The sequence below is a fragment of the Propithecus coquereli genome, unplaced genomic scaffold, assembly GCF_000956105.1.
Source record: "Propithecus coquereli isolate 6110/MARCELLA unplaced genomic scaffold, Pcoq_1.0 Scaffold91, whole genome shotgun sequence".
NCBI lineage: Eukaryota > Metazoa > Chordata > Mammalia > Primates > Indriidae > Propithecus > Propithecus coquereli.
Genome location: NW_012155396.1, coordinates 3,866,034 through 3,880,079, shown reverse-complemented (window position 1 = coordinate 3,880,079; position 14,046 = coordinate 3,866,034). Strand labels below are relative to the sequence as shown.

Below are 14,046 nucleotides of genomic sequence, written 5' to 3'. Positions count from 1 at the left end.
AATAAAATCCCAATGAAAATTCCAGAAGCCTTTTAAAAATAGGAATTGAAAAAGGAAAAGACAGATTACAGGTATTTTTGAATAAAATTAAAAAAAAAATTTAAGACAGAGTCTTGCTTTGTTGCCCAGGCTGGAGTGTAGTGGCATCATCATAACTCACTGTAATCTCGAACTCCTGGGCTCAAGTGATCCCCCTGCCTCAGCCTCCCAAGTAGCTGGGACTATAGGTGAGCACTACCATGCCCAGCTAATTGTTTTATTCTTTGTAGAGATGGGGTCTCACTATATTGCCCAGACTGGTCTCTAACTCCTGGCCTCAAGTGATCCTCGATCTTCCCTCATCAGACTCCCGAAGTGCTGGGTTTACAGGTGTGAGCAACTGGGATCAGCAAAAATTAAAATTTTGAACAAGTAATCCATTCACAAGGTACAAACATCAAAAAGTATCAAAAGGGAGACAGTTAAGAGTCTCCTTCCTACCAACTGTCATTGGTTTTGTTCCCACCCCCCTTCCCTCAAAATGAAGCCACTGTTGTTATTTTCTTGTTTATCCTTTCAGAAAATGTTTATATGTATTTTTGCCAATATAGTGCATTTAACTTCTCCTCTCCCTTTCAACATAAATATTACCATACTGTTCTAATTTTTCTGCACCTTCTCTTTTCTTTTGACAATATTTTTATTGTCCATTGTCTTTTTCCATACAATACATAAATTTTCTCTTTTCTTTTTATACTCTAGCCTCTAGCCAACCCACACTGGACACGTAGCATTAGCGAGACATTTTGTAAAAACTCTTGTTTTTTTAAAATGAACATTTGAAAATGTTCTTCTTTTGACTAGCAAGGCACTGCATATTTGGCAAGAGTTTTTTGTTTGTTTTTGTTTTTTTGGTCGTAATAATAGAGGCAATTGTTTACAATTGGCTCCTTGTTTCTGACTGGATAAAATTGATGGTCGAGAAAAGACTTTCACAGTAACAGTTCATGGAAGGTTGGTCACGCCTGTAATCCTAGCTTTCTGGGAGGCCGAGGCGGGAGGATAGCTGCAGCTCAGGGGTTCGACACCAGCCTGAGCATAGTGAGACCCCATCTCTATCCCTAGAAACAAGAAACAAACAACAATAAAAAAGACAAAAAAAAAGTTGGTCGTAAAATAAATTAGTCATTTTATTTTGTTTATTTTTATTTATTTATTTAATCCAAACTGTGTTTATTGGGATGGTTTCCCATTCATTCAAGCAGGGGACTTTTAGTTCTGCTTCCTTCTGAAGGAATATCCTTCTGTAAGCCTTGCTTTTCCTCCTGTAGGCTGGCAGAGGACAGTAGAGCCACTAACACACAGGACTAGTGTTTGTGATGGCTAAATGCTGTGGTGATTATAGCATCCTGCGCATTGCACATCCATGGAGTAGGAATTGGGGCTCTGCACCAGGTACTTCTTGTATTCCCTCTTCTCCTCTTCTGGAGAGGGATGAAGGAGAGCCTTGGTGAGAGGCATGCTCTCGTGGGAAGGCTGTCACTTCTGGAAAGAAATTACTCATATTAAATTCATAAAAGAAGTACCTGACTGTAGTTGCCAAACATAAGGGTGATACAAAGTTAGTAACAGGACTAATGTCACTGCGCAGCTGATCTATATCAGGGTGCCTCATTTTCAAAACTAGGACTTTTCCATCTTTCTACAATTTCTGAATGCATTATCAATTTTGTCAGGTTTTTTTTTTTTATTTTAAATGGGGGATCCTCCGGTGAGAACCGGAAAACCTGCTAGACAAATTCTAAAAGAGCTGTAACACTAATTTTGTTAGTTTTTGAGATCAGAAAATCTTTTAATATGATTTTAAAATTATATAAGAATATTTATATCTTGAAATGTTACAAAAGTAATATATTTATTAAAAACTTAAATATGGTATTTAAGGTAAAAAGAAAATGAGGAACATTAAGATCCACATCTAATTGCTAGGATTATGAATTCACTGTGTGCAGTAGTACTATGTCGATATCACATGCATACCCTGTATGATATAAAAATATAGATACTGATGCGTCATGTGCAGATTTGCCCACATTATCTTACTCATTTTTTAAAAAGTCAGTATTTCCATGTCTACAGTAATAGAAACCCAAATGGGACTATAACTGGTCCAAAATCTATCTTTTCTCTATTTTCTTTTAAAATTGTATTTGGTGCACTGAAATGAATCTGCACAAATTAGTAATTTTTAGTCTCATATATTTGCTGTACTGATTTAGTCAAGTTCTTATAACTATTAAGGCCCCAGGAATACTCTGTCTTCAGGAAATCTTGTTAGCCACAATTAGATGTCTCAAACTTTCTAGACAATATTACTTTAGGAAGATTGTCAAGTCACTCTTTTAGCTCTTCCTGGCACATATTCATGCATGTGCCCAGGTAGACTTTGAGTGTTCTAACATATGAAATTTTCATTCTCCCCGCTCCAGTTCAACACTTTATAACTGTCTTGGCAACGATCTATTCATTGTTTTGTTGCAGAGGCTTGTACAATAAGAGTCTGTTCAACACGTATCCTTCAGTTATGCCCACAGCCATCTCCATAGCAACGATGTCCTTGTAAGTGACCTGAAAAGGAAAAGGCAGCTGTGGTGGCCAGTCTCCAAGAGGGCCCCAGTGATCCCCACCTCCTGGTCTTCCAACCTTGAAGAAGTCCCCAGGTCCCCATTCAGAACAGACTGGGGTTGGTCCATGTGACTGCAAGAATAAGGCAGAAGTGGTGGTATGTCAATTCCAAGATTAGGTTATAAAAGCTACTGCAGCTGCCATCTTGGTAGTTTGTCTCAATTTCTCTCTCTCTCTCTCATCGTTCACCCCGGGGTAGGCCATCTGCTATATCATGAACAGTCCTATGGAGAAGCCCATAGGGTGAAGAACTTAGGCGCCCCCTGCCAACAGCCATCCAGGAACTAAGGCCAGCCAACAGCCATGGGAGTGAGCTTGGAAATGACCTCTGCATCCCAGTTGCTATGAGACTTCAGATGACTGCAGTCCCAGTCTCGGCCAACAGCTTGACCCCAACCTCATGAGGACCACCCAGCTAAGCCCCTCCCACATTCCTGACCATCAGCAACTGCATAAGATAATAATTGTTTGAAGCTGCTAAGATTAGGGGTAATTCGTTGCACAGCAATAGACAATTAACATACTAAGCCCACCAAATACAACCCACCACCACCATCACCACCACCAAAAAATGTCCTAGAAAGAAAGGAAAGCTTTACATAAAAAGGGAGAGGGAAGCAGCTTTCTTTTTGGTTACCAGATAATGTCTAGTTTTCCTCTGAAGCACTTTTAACACACTTCCAATAGGTATTGTCTTGCCTTCTCTGCATTCTTCCATCCAATTGTTAATTTCCTTCACTCCTGCACATCTAAGATCTATTGAAATATGAGGACTTTATACAGTATTCACTTATTTAACATTATATTTTGCTAATAAGTCTTATGAATATAATGTTCTCCAAATTTAGAACTCCTCAGATTACATAAATCCACCTATTTTATCAATTATTTAATTCTTCTTGTTATAATGCTAGATTAAAAAAAAAAGGAAAAAAAGGCCAAATTGCAATCACACTTTTACAACAATATAGAAATGCCGCGTGTGTATGGATATGGTCTAGAAGGAAAGAATAATAAAAACAGTGTTCAAGCAATGAATTATGAGTTACTAATTTGGTGCATTTTTGCCATATAAAACAAATCAAGTCTATAGGCATTATTGATGGTCTATGGACAAAGCAATATGCAAACATTCTAAGTTATACCTGTTTTATGATTTTGAATTTATTTACAATAGATTTTTTAAAAATCCCACATGTTCCTACATAAACAGTGCCTTGGGAGTGAAAGAGCTCTTTATTAACATGTTTTGTTCTACTGCATTTGAGAGTCCTAGAAAAAGAAGAAAAAAAGCAAGCTATAGAGAATAGCTGCATACTGGGAATTGACTACCCATTGGCTCAATGATACTGTCTAAGTCACTTAGTCTTCTTTCATCAATTTCCTCAGCAGTAAAATGAAAAGATTGGGTCAGATCTGTTGAATGCAATAGCCACTAGCCTACCACGTGTGACTATGGAGCACTTGAATGTCACTAATCCAAGTAGAGACATGTTGTAAGTGTAAAATGCCCACCAATACAAACACACACTTAGCACAACAGGAAAAGAATTTAAAGTATCTCATTAATAGCATGTTATATTAAGTATATGTTGAAGTGATAATATTTTGAATATATTGGCTTAAATATGTTTTAAAAATACCTTCTGTTTCTTTTTACTTCTTAACGTGGCCACTAGAAATTTTAAAATTATATATGGGGCTTGCATTATATTTTTATTGAGCAGTGCTAGACTAGATCATATCTTCCAGCCCTTAATATTCTGATATCTATCTCAGGCTTTAGAAGCACAGCCTTCCAAACTCAGAAAGCATTACACAGCATAATGTATGAAGTTGTCCCTTCTTCCTTAGAGTCCACTAGATGGCACTAGAGTTCAGGCCCCAAGCTAATAATTAATAGAAATTTAAAATTTGTACCTATAGTTTTCTAAATGTGTTGTGCATAGGCTCATTTCCATGCCTCTGCTCACATTGTTCCCTCCACTTGGAAACCCTATCCTAACTTGGACAGAAATCCCACAAACCTACTCATTTTAAAAAATTCAGATCTTCTTAAGAAGCTTTTCCTTAATATCCCCCTCCTGACTACAAATAACTTTATGTATCCACTGCGTTATATTTCTATCATAAAACCATGACACATTATTTGTTCACGTTTTCCACCATGTACATTATCTTGTGTACATTATCTGAGCTAGGTAGTGATGAGGTCTTAGCTGATGCCTGGCATCCAATAGGTGCTGCATGTGTTATATCAGTCAGGATAGGCTAAGTTACACTGCAGTAACAAAAATCCCAACCCTCAGTAGTTTAACACAAAAAAGGTTTATTTCCCACTCATCAGGGATCAGTTGAGGGCTCTGCTCCATGGCATCCATACTCCAGGACCTATACTAATGGAATAGTTCCTTATAGAGCATTGCTGGTCACTGCCCAGAGGGTAAAAGGGCCTTGTCGGTTTTTGAACCAGCACTGAAATGCTCTGAGCTAGAATTAACACAAGTCACTTCTGCTCACAACTCATTAGCCTCATTAGCCAGAACTAATTACATGGTCCCACCCAACCACAAAGGGGTCAGGAAGTACAATTCTGTCGAGTGCCTGGAAGGCACGGGCAGAAATATTTAGAGAACATCAGTGACTACTGCTGATGACCCTTCTCATCAATAAGTGTGGGATATACTCATTACGTCTCCCCCAGTGGAAACAACCCAAGAATTCCATTTAGCTACAATATCAAGTTCAAATTTAAGACTCTCTGCGTGGAGTTTGAGGTTGCTGTGAGCTAGGCTGATGCCATGGCACTTTAGCCCAGGCAACAGAGCGAGACTCTGTCTCAAAAAAAAAAAAAAAAAGAATCTCTGAGTGATGCACAAGTTTCTATACCAGTTTCAGATGCAGCTTGAGCTGGAGATCTAGAAACCAAAAAGATAAGCCATGTGTCCCCACACATTTGATACACAACAGTGGAATAGGGACAGACTAAGTGCAATAAGGGAGAAGGGCAAGAATGGGACACATAGCAGCCTAGGGATTATGACATCTGACTAACTGAGCAGAGGTGGTGAGGGCCCCTTTCCCTGGGGGATAGACTGCGCTTTGCTTAGGGCCCCAATTCTGCTTCCTGGGAAGGGATCCTTAGGCAATTGTTTTAAGCTTCTGAGATTTTAGGGTCCTTGCTGCAACATAACCTAACCTAATGTGTCCTTGACTGATACAGATTTTGGAATCTAGAGGGAGGTGCTACTTGTTAAAAAAACAAACAAGAAACTCTAGTGTGTGTGACATAACTTACATGAAGGGCAACAAAGAGATCTTATTGGAGGCTGGAAGGAGGGCAACCCTGTTATGTGAAATATTGTGAAATATTTGCTAGAACTGTAGCCTGCAGTAACTTAGAAGACAGAGACTTTATTCAGGATGTTTGTGTATCTAGGAGAAAGAGGCAAGAGAACAGAATTTTAGCGGCGTGAACTGGTTACTGTTGGTTGCCATTGACAAAGCACCACAAGGACAGAAGAGCTCAGAAGAGATCTGGCCGGCTTGCAAGCAGGCACAAGGGACCTAGGGAGACTACCGAAATCAGTGGGGTTATAGGGCTGGCAGCAGCAACTGCTTCTCATTAGGTAACAGATAAAACTGAGAACTGTTTGGAGTGATAAAATCCAGTTCAAACTCAGATTTGTGTGTAGGGGGACCAATTGTCCTGATTTCCTCAGGACCGTCCCTGTTTTAGCACTGAAAGTTTTGCATCCAGGAAATCTCTTCTGGGCAAACAGGGACGGCAGTTGGTCACCTTACTTGTAAGAAAGATGAAAATAATGATATGACCATAACTTCTGTTGCTGAAACCTCCAAGTGTATTAAATTGTCTTATTGTAAAGACCTCACTGAGGTTGTGGCACACAGTTGACCACTTCACTTAAACTAAACCACTTAGGGAAGACTTAGGGTGAACCTCTCCAGTTGAAAGTTCAAAAGTACCCCCAAATTAGTCAGAGAGGTATGAGAATAAGAAAATATATCAAATCTAAGAAATACAATTAGAAAAGGGCAGATACTGGCACATGAAGCTGCTTGAAGTCAGAGAGAAAAAACCAACTATTTCTGAGAGTAGTACTATGCTAACAAAGAGAGTCATGTAAACCCAGCCAATCACAAAGGGACCAGCTTACCATGTGCCCAGTAGGCAGGAAGTTGGAAATATTTAATAAATAGCACTAATGACTACCACAGTGCAATACATAAAAGTGATGCCTAAACCACTGGCTTTCAGGTAGTGTCACTTTCTTAAATTTAAGAACAGTCGGGAAGCAAAACTGGTTTAACGGAAAACACTGTACTCCATTCTTTCCCGTTGGCAAAAGTCACATTCATTAAATGATGGACACACCCAGATAGGAGTGTAAATAGTTACATTGCCACAGGCAGGGGAGTGAATATGTTTGTACATGGGACAGGGGATGGAGGAATGGTGGAGACAAGGAAAAAGAAAAAAACCTTCCATTTTTAAGTGAAGGCCAAGTTGCTTAGATCTGGGAGAAAGAGTAGAAATATTCACCAGTGAGGTATGGACATTTTATCAGCTGACTTTGAGAATGATCAGAATCAAGCAGTCATTTTGGTGGCTAAGGAGAAGATATTGACAAGTACAGAAGAAAACAGCCAAGGCCTTCTAGACCGATGGTCCTCTTTCCCCCAGAGACCCAAGGTGTAGGGCTGGAAGAGGTGATCATTTTCTTCTTCTTTACAGATGGACAGTCATGGGAAGACTGAATACCCCTTGGCCTAGGCTCAGACAACTGATTGACACAGGGCAGACCCAACTGTTCCTGCCCTCAAATTCAGTGGTTTATTGACACTGTGTTTTAAACAAAGTGATTAAAGCACTTTCCTGCTCCAAAGTTTTAAGATGTTAAACCTCAGATCTAGGAATTAAGACCCTTCCCTACCACTAATTTCAAGGGCAGAAGTCAACATGACACATAGTAGAAATATATATTCAACTTTATTGCATTAGAAAAATTAAACTAAGCCACATGGTGGCCATAATGCCCATGTCCTGAGCAGGCTTTGTCATCCCACCACCCCTTCGGTCCACACACAGACATAAACACACACACACACTATGTTAGAGGAAGGACTTAAAAATGTAAAACAATGAGAACAAGACATTGAATACGCCACCCTCTCTCTCCCTACAGCCAACTTACACACCTCTTCAACTGCTATCCAAACATAAAGCTCTCATGAAGAGAAGCTGAACCCTTGGCAGATGTTTAGGAAATAGGGTTGAATACATCATTTCCCAACAGCTGAAGTTGCAGCCCAAGTCCCCATCTAAGAGTTGTCAGAGCCACGATGCTGAGCACAGCAAAGCACATAGCCGACGCTGGAGAGAAGAGTAAGATCAGTCCATCTCACAGCCATAGGCAACCTGTGCACACCTGTGTGTTAAACAGGTTCTTTTTTCCAGGACAAGGAGCATCCAGCATCCAAGGAGCAGGACAGGTCCTGCAAGGCCCAATAACAGTTAGTTCCCTGGAAACACGAGAGTTCAGTTTGCCTGCTAGGAAATGGGACACCTGGCTGCACATGTTTGGGTCAGTGTTCTAAGGTATGGCCAGCGCAAGGGAGGTCTTTATTGCACTCCTCTGGATAGAGGGTCTGGAAGGCCCTTGCGGGGCTCTGTGTTGGCCAGCTGACTTCTAGTGGTCCAGGAGCTCCCAGGTGATGGGCTCTTCAGTAAGTCCCTCAGGGACTCTATCAGTCTCACGAAGATGGAGAACAGGGTCAGCACCACACCCAAGAGGTAGAGGTTCAACACGTGCCTCATGGCTGAAAGGACCCCGCTCCTTTGCAGAGCAGTAGAGTTGCCTTCTGCTTCCAGAGGGCTTCCGGATCCTGAGGAAAGAGGAAAGGATTAATCTACCACTTTGGGGATATGCATCCCTCCGGCCCTGACCCTTCTGTCTCCCCAGAGCACTAAGGAGAGGCTCAGCCAGCCAGGGAGACAGGGACCAGTGGATGTTCGTCCATAGCAGAATCTCCAAGTATATTTACACTACAAACCCCATGGCTTCGGAGCCAGTCTTGCTTCTTTGGACTAATTCAAGAGTATTTCTTAAAACTTGTACTTCTCTTGAAGACTTTGTTTCTGCCGGGTGCAATGCACAATCCCTGTGCTACAGAGCAGGCACCACTAACCTTTCTGAAGCATAGGCTGAGTCCTTTCATGGGGGGCAGAAGGGAATATCAGAACATGCCCTAGAGAAAGCAGGCTGCCTAAAAGTCTCCTCTACACCACAGTCGGATTTAACATTTAGAAAGTCAAAATAAGTCTTTGCGGGTCAAATCCATGAAGTTCACTTATTCAACAAATATGCCCTGAATATCTGCAATGTGTTAGGCACTCCGGAAGGTATTAGGGCCACACGGCAAACCTTGTAGCCATGAACGCTGCCCGCATAGGGTAGTTACCACGCAACTCGCTGTGGTAGGAAGGAGATGCTCAGGGTGCTTTGGGAGGACATGGCAGGGACGCCTAACCCACCACTGGCGAGCAGGGGATGAAAGGGCCACGTGGATCCTAGTTAGGGCCACCCTAGGAGAAAACGGGGCTAGGGCGGCTGACCGAGGAACCGGGTGGAGGTGGGGACCAGGAGGCAGGCTCCCGGCGGCAGAGCCGCAGCCCGGGAACTCCAGGCGGCCGTCCCGCCACAAATCCCGGGGGATGGGGGACGAGAAGCCGGGGAATCGGATGTTAGTCCGCGGAAACCCACAGGGCCTCTCACCTCGAGAAGGAAGAGCCAGGAGTGGCTCGCTCTCTGTCGCAGGAGGTCGTGCAGGAGTCGGGAGGAAAGTCGGCCAACGAGCAGCAGCGCGGGAGCCCGACAGACAACGCCCGGGGAGGACCAAAGCGCAGACGGCAGGGCCGTCCGCGGGCGTCCGCTTATAGCCGCGGCCCCGCCCCCGGAGGCGTGCGCACGCGCACTCCGCCCGCCCGCACCCGCCAGGGCTCACGTCCGCGGCCCGGACCGCTAGGGGTTTGGGGACTGTCCGCGGTTGCGCGCGGGCAGAGCTGTGTCCGAAAGCATACGGTTCTGAGTCACTGCGGCCTGGAGCGGGACTGGGCGTGTGTGTTAACTGCCAGTGCCTTCCCCTGATGTAGGAAACATTTGAAGGAGTCCGCACGTTTACACCCCCGACCCCCAAGTTGGGGGAAGACACCTGAGGTGACCCCAATCCAAGGGCCTTCGTATCGGATGAACTCCCAGCCGCGACGGATGGGCTCTTCACCGGGTATCTCAACAACGTGCAATTGTCAAAGGGCACCAGACCACTTCCCACCCCGTTTTCTCCATTTCAGGGACTGAAGAGCGGAGTTTGTTTCACTTATGAGAGATACCAAGATTCCAGACACCACTCTCCATTCCAAATCCCGAGGTTTAATTTGCATATATATCTCTGGAATGGCGAGGCCCTTCTGCATCACCTTAAGCTCTGCTTTTCTTTCTTTCTTTCTTTCTTTTTTTTTTTTTTTTTTGAGACACAGTCTCACCCTGTTGACCGGGCTAGAGTGCAGTGGTGTCAGCCTAGCTCACAGCAACCTCAAACTCCTGGGCTCAAGCAATCCTCCTGCCTCAGCCTCCGGGGTAGCTGGGACTACAGGCACGTGTCACGGTGCCTGGCTAATTCTTTTCTATTTTTAGTTGTTTGGCTAATTTCTTTCTATTTATAGTAGAGACGGGATCTTGCTCTTGCTCAGGCTGGACTCCAACTCCTGAGCTCAAGCGATCCTCCTGCCTTGGCCTCCCAGGGTGCTAGAATTACAGGCGTGAGCCACCGAGCCCAGCCTTAAGCTCTGCTTTTCTATAAGAGTCTGTCATGTTATTTAAGAAAATGAGAAATATTCCTGACACTTGTGTGGGCCCCTAACTGCATGTGGGCAAGTCACTTTGTATTCATTGGGCTTGAGTTTCCTCATCTAAAAATGAGGGCATTGGCCACTAGATGATCTTCAGGGGTGTTTTCGGCTTGACCTGAAGAGCTAGGAGGACACGGTCCAGCCTTAGGCTCAGATCTGGGGGCTGGGCTGCCTTACTAAGTACCACCCACCCTCCCCAACCCAGACAATTAGAGTCAGCCCAATGGGGGAATCTCAGAAAATGGAATCCTGGGGAGACCCGGGAATGGGGAGGAACGTCAGTCACGTGAAGAGAAGGCTGTCGGTGGCTTTTAGGACTGGCGGTTCCGTGTGTCCGGGTCAAATGCAGGGGCTGGATGGGTGAGAACCGGGCGATCCCATAGCTCTGCGAGCTCAGCGGGCTGAGTGGAAGGGACTGAACGTGCGAGAAGGGAGGAGCCAAATCCCGCCCCCCGCCCCGCGACCTTTCCCCTACTTCTCCTCCGGCTTGTTGCAATCGGCCTGGAAGGAGGGGGTGGGGAGGTGTGCTGGCAGGCAGGCACTTGGAAACCAATTTTCCTGCTCAGCCCGCAGCGGTTTTTGGTCTTTCATTATAGCAGGCTTTCGTCTGTTTTTGTGCTTGACCCTGTGACTCTCAAGCTCTGAAAGCACACTGCCAGGTGTCCCAAACGCCACCACTTGCGTGTTGGGGGGCCTTGGGTGAATCCTTTAACCTTCTTGTGCTTTTGGTTTTCTTAGCTGTTACATGGGATAATAACAGCCCTTACTTGGATATGAAATGAGTTATTCCATATAAAGCACTTAAAACAGTGCCTGGCACATAGAAAACGTCTGTATCACGGATTACAAAACTCCCAGTGGGGGACTTTGCTCACTAGGAGCCTATGCTGGGTGATGAATGCAGGAATTCCGCAATGATCCCTTTGGGCTCTACTTATTGTGAGCTAAATTTATATTTTCACACAACTGGAAGGAACAATTTTCTTCCCCATGTTCACTGCCATTATCTAAAGGTCATGCCAGGTGGAGATAAGCAGGTTTTGGGTCAGTGTAGCCTGTGCTTTCCTCTCTACTAACTACAAGTGGTAGGTACTGGTTGTACATATATCAGGATTTTAGTCCTGTCTCCGCCACCTTGGCCAAGTTAATTAAACCCTTTGAGCCTTAGTTCTCTTATCTGTAAACTGAGGAAAGTAATATATACAACAGAGGTTGTTATGAGGATTAGAAATAATGAAGGCAAAGTGTGTGTCACATAGTAGATACTGAGTAAACAGTAGCTATTATTTGACTAAAGAGTATAAAGCCACCTTCTTGTCCTAAATAAGTTTGTCACCTGGTTAGGTAAACAAGACCTAATAAAGATAACTAACAACCACGGCAGTATAGGGCAGTGATTAGAAATTAGTCAGACTTGAGTTTGCATTCTGCTCTGCAGTTTGCTGGCTATTGTCCTTGGGCTGTGCTTGCTTCAGTTTCTTCATTTATAAAATGGGAGTAACAATAGTTCTTACCTACTAAGATCATTATGAAGATTAAATTAAATAATGGATATAAAGTGTTTAGTATATATTAAGGGCAAAATAAGTGGTAGTTTTTAATCTAATTAGCTCCTAAGGTAGACAGTGATCAATGTACTGCTGTGCTTGGGAACTCAGAAATGGAGGAAGAGAGAGACTGTAGAGAAATACAAAGTAAGTACATAACGAGGGAGTTCGTGACCAGCCTGAGCAAGAGCGAGACCCCCGTCTCTACTAAAAATAGAAAGACATTAGCTGGACAACTAAAAATATACAGAAAAAATTAGCCAGGCATGGTGGTGCATGTAGTCCCAGCCACTCAGGAGGCTGAGGCAGGAGGATCACTTGAGCCCAGGAGTTTGAGGTTGCTGTGAGCTAGCCTTATGCCACGGCACTCTAGCCCGGGCAACGGAGCGAGACTCTGTCTCAAAAAAATAAATAAATAAATAAATAAAAGAACATCATGAGGGTGAAAATACTTTGCTCAGGGAACTGGAATTTTAACATTCACTGTGGTTATTAGAAAAAGAAAGAGTAGAAACAGAATAATCATTCATCAAGTAACTGACATGTGTCGAGCATTTTGCTAAATGCATTACATGTATTATTTAACTTAATTCTCATAACAACACTATGAGGTAGGACTACAGGCCCTTCTTCATTTGTTAACCATGCTTTTTCCACCAAAGGAAAAATAGACCTCCCTTCACCTAGTCTTTTACTCGTCCTTCATATCTCAACTCAAACAAACTTCCCCTGGCAACCCTTTGCTAACCCTCAGACCCTTGTTACAGGATCCAGTGGCATGATACACATTTCTCTCCCACAGTGTTACTTACTATTAGTCGTATTAATGTTTGCTTCCCTTGAAAAACCTGAAAACATCAATGAAAGGAGTGTCTGCTCTGATTTGATTTTTTTTTTATTTATTTTTTAAGCACTAAGACTAGATGATTTCATTTTCATTCCATCCCCAACATCTAGGACTACATAGTAGGCTTTCAATAAATATTTTTTGATTGAAGGAATAAATGATTATCTTACTCAGTATCTTCTGTGAGTATTCATTGTTCTACCAAGGAAAGGTGAATACGGGCTCCAAGACAAACCCTTTTCGCGTACTACCTCCTCCGGAACTGCTAACCGAGGAAAGCTCTTTATGAGCTGCCCTTGCTCCAAAGCCCCTAAAAATAAGTGACTCTAAAGTCTGTCCATGCAGGAGTACCATACTAAGAACACAATATTTTTACAATTTTGATCTTTTGATCCAGTGTGCATTTAAAGAACATGTCCCTACATTGCTGGTAATTTTAAATAGGTATACTCTGTATGGAAATCAATTTGGCAATATCCATAAAAATAAAAGCATGCACATGCCCTTTAGCTCAGAGTTTCACTTTTATGGATTATCCTTACAAACTCCTATGTGCAGAGAATGGAGTATGTAGAGGTAGTCCTTGTAGCACCGTTTGTAATAACAAAAGACTGGAAAAACAGTTCATCAACAGGGAACTGGTTAAATAAGTTATGGTACATTCATACAGTGGATTACCATAAAGCCAGCAAAAAAGAATAAGCAGTTCTGTGTTTACTGACGTGATCTCCACAATATATTAAGTGATAAAATTAAGTGTGTAGTGTGTGTACAGTATGCTATAGTTTGTGTTAAAACAAACACAAAATAAAGTGTGCACAGTGAGATACCACCTCCCACTGACTAGGATGGCTACCATAAAATGAAAAAATAAACGCACAAAACCAGAAAAGAACAAGTGTTGATGAGGATGCGGAGAAAATAGAACCCTTTTTTTTTTTTCGAGACAGAGTCTCACTGTGTTACCCGGGCTAGAGTGCCGTGGCGTCAGCCTAGCTCACAGCAACCTCAAACTCCTGGGCTCAAGCGATCCTCCTGCCTCAGCCTCCCGAGTAGCT

The 14,046-nt window shown here is 43.1% G+C and overlaps 1 protein-coding gene and 1 pseudogene across 1 annotated transcript; both read right to left on the bottom strand.

Annotated features, from left to right (window-relative positions):
• Positions 1–1,173: 1,173 nt before the first annotated feature.
• LOC105826742 lies at positions 1,174–1,500 on the bottom strand (annotated as a pseudogene).
• Positions 1,501–7,547: 6,047 nt separating this feature from the next.
• On the bottom strand, positions 7,548–9,581 carry HILPDA (hypoxia inducible lipid droplet-associated). The gene is made up of 2 exons (XM_012664757.1): positions 9,462–9,581; positions 7,548–8,571 (listed from the first exon to the last, which is right to left on the bottom strand). Exon 2 carries the CDS (start codon positions 8,501–8,503, stop codon positions 8,309–8,311), a length of 195 nt encoding a protein of 64 aa, XP_012520211.1. The 5' UTR covers positions 8,504–8,571; positions 9,462–9,581; the 3' UTR covers positions 7,548–8,308.
• Positions 9,582–14,046: the final 4,465 nt, after the last annotated feature.

Bases quoted from the DNA above. Each gene is read 5' to 3' on its own strand.
- HILPDA (XM_012664757.1), bottom strand. From the start codon at position 8,503: ATGAGGCACGTGTTGAACCTCTACCTCTTGGGTGTGGTGCTGACCCTG.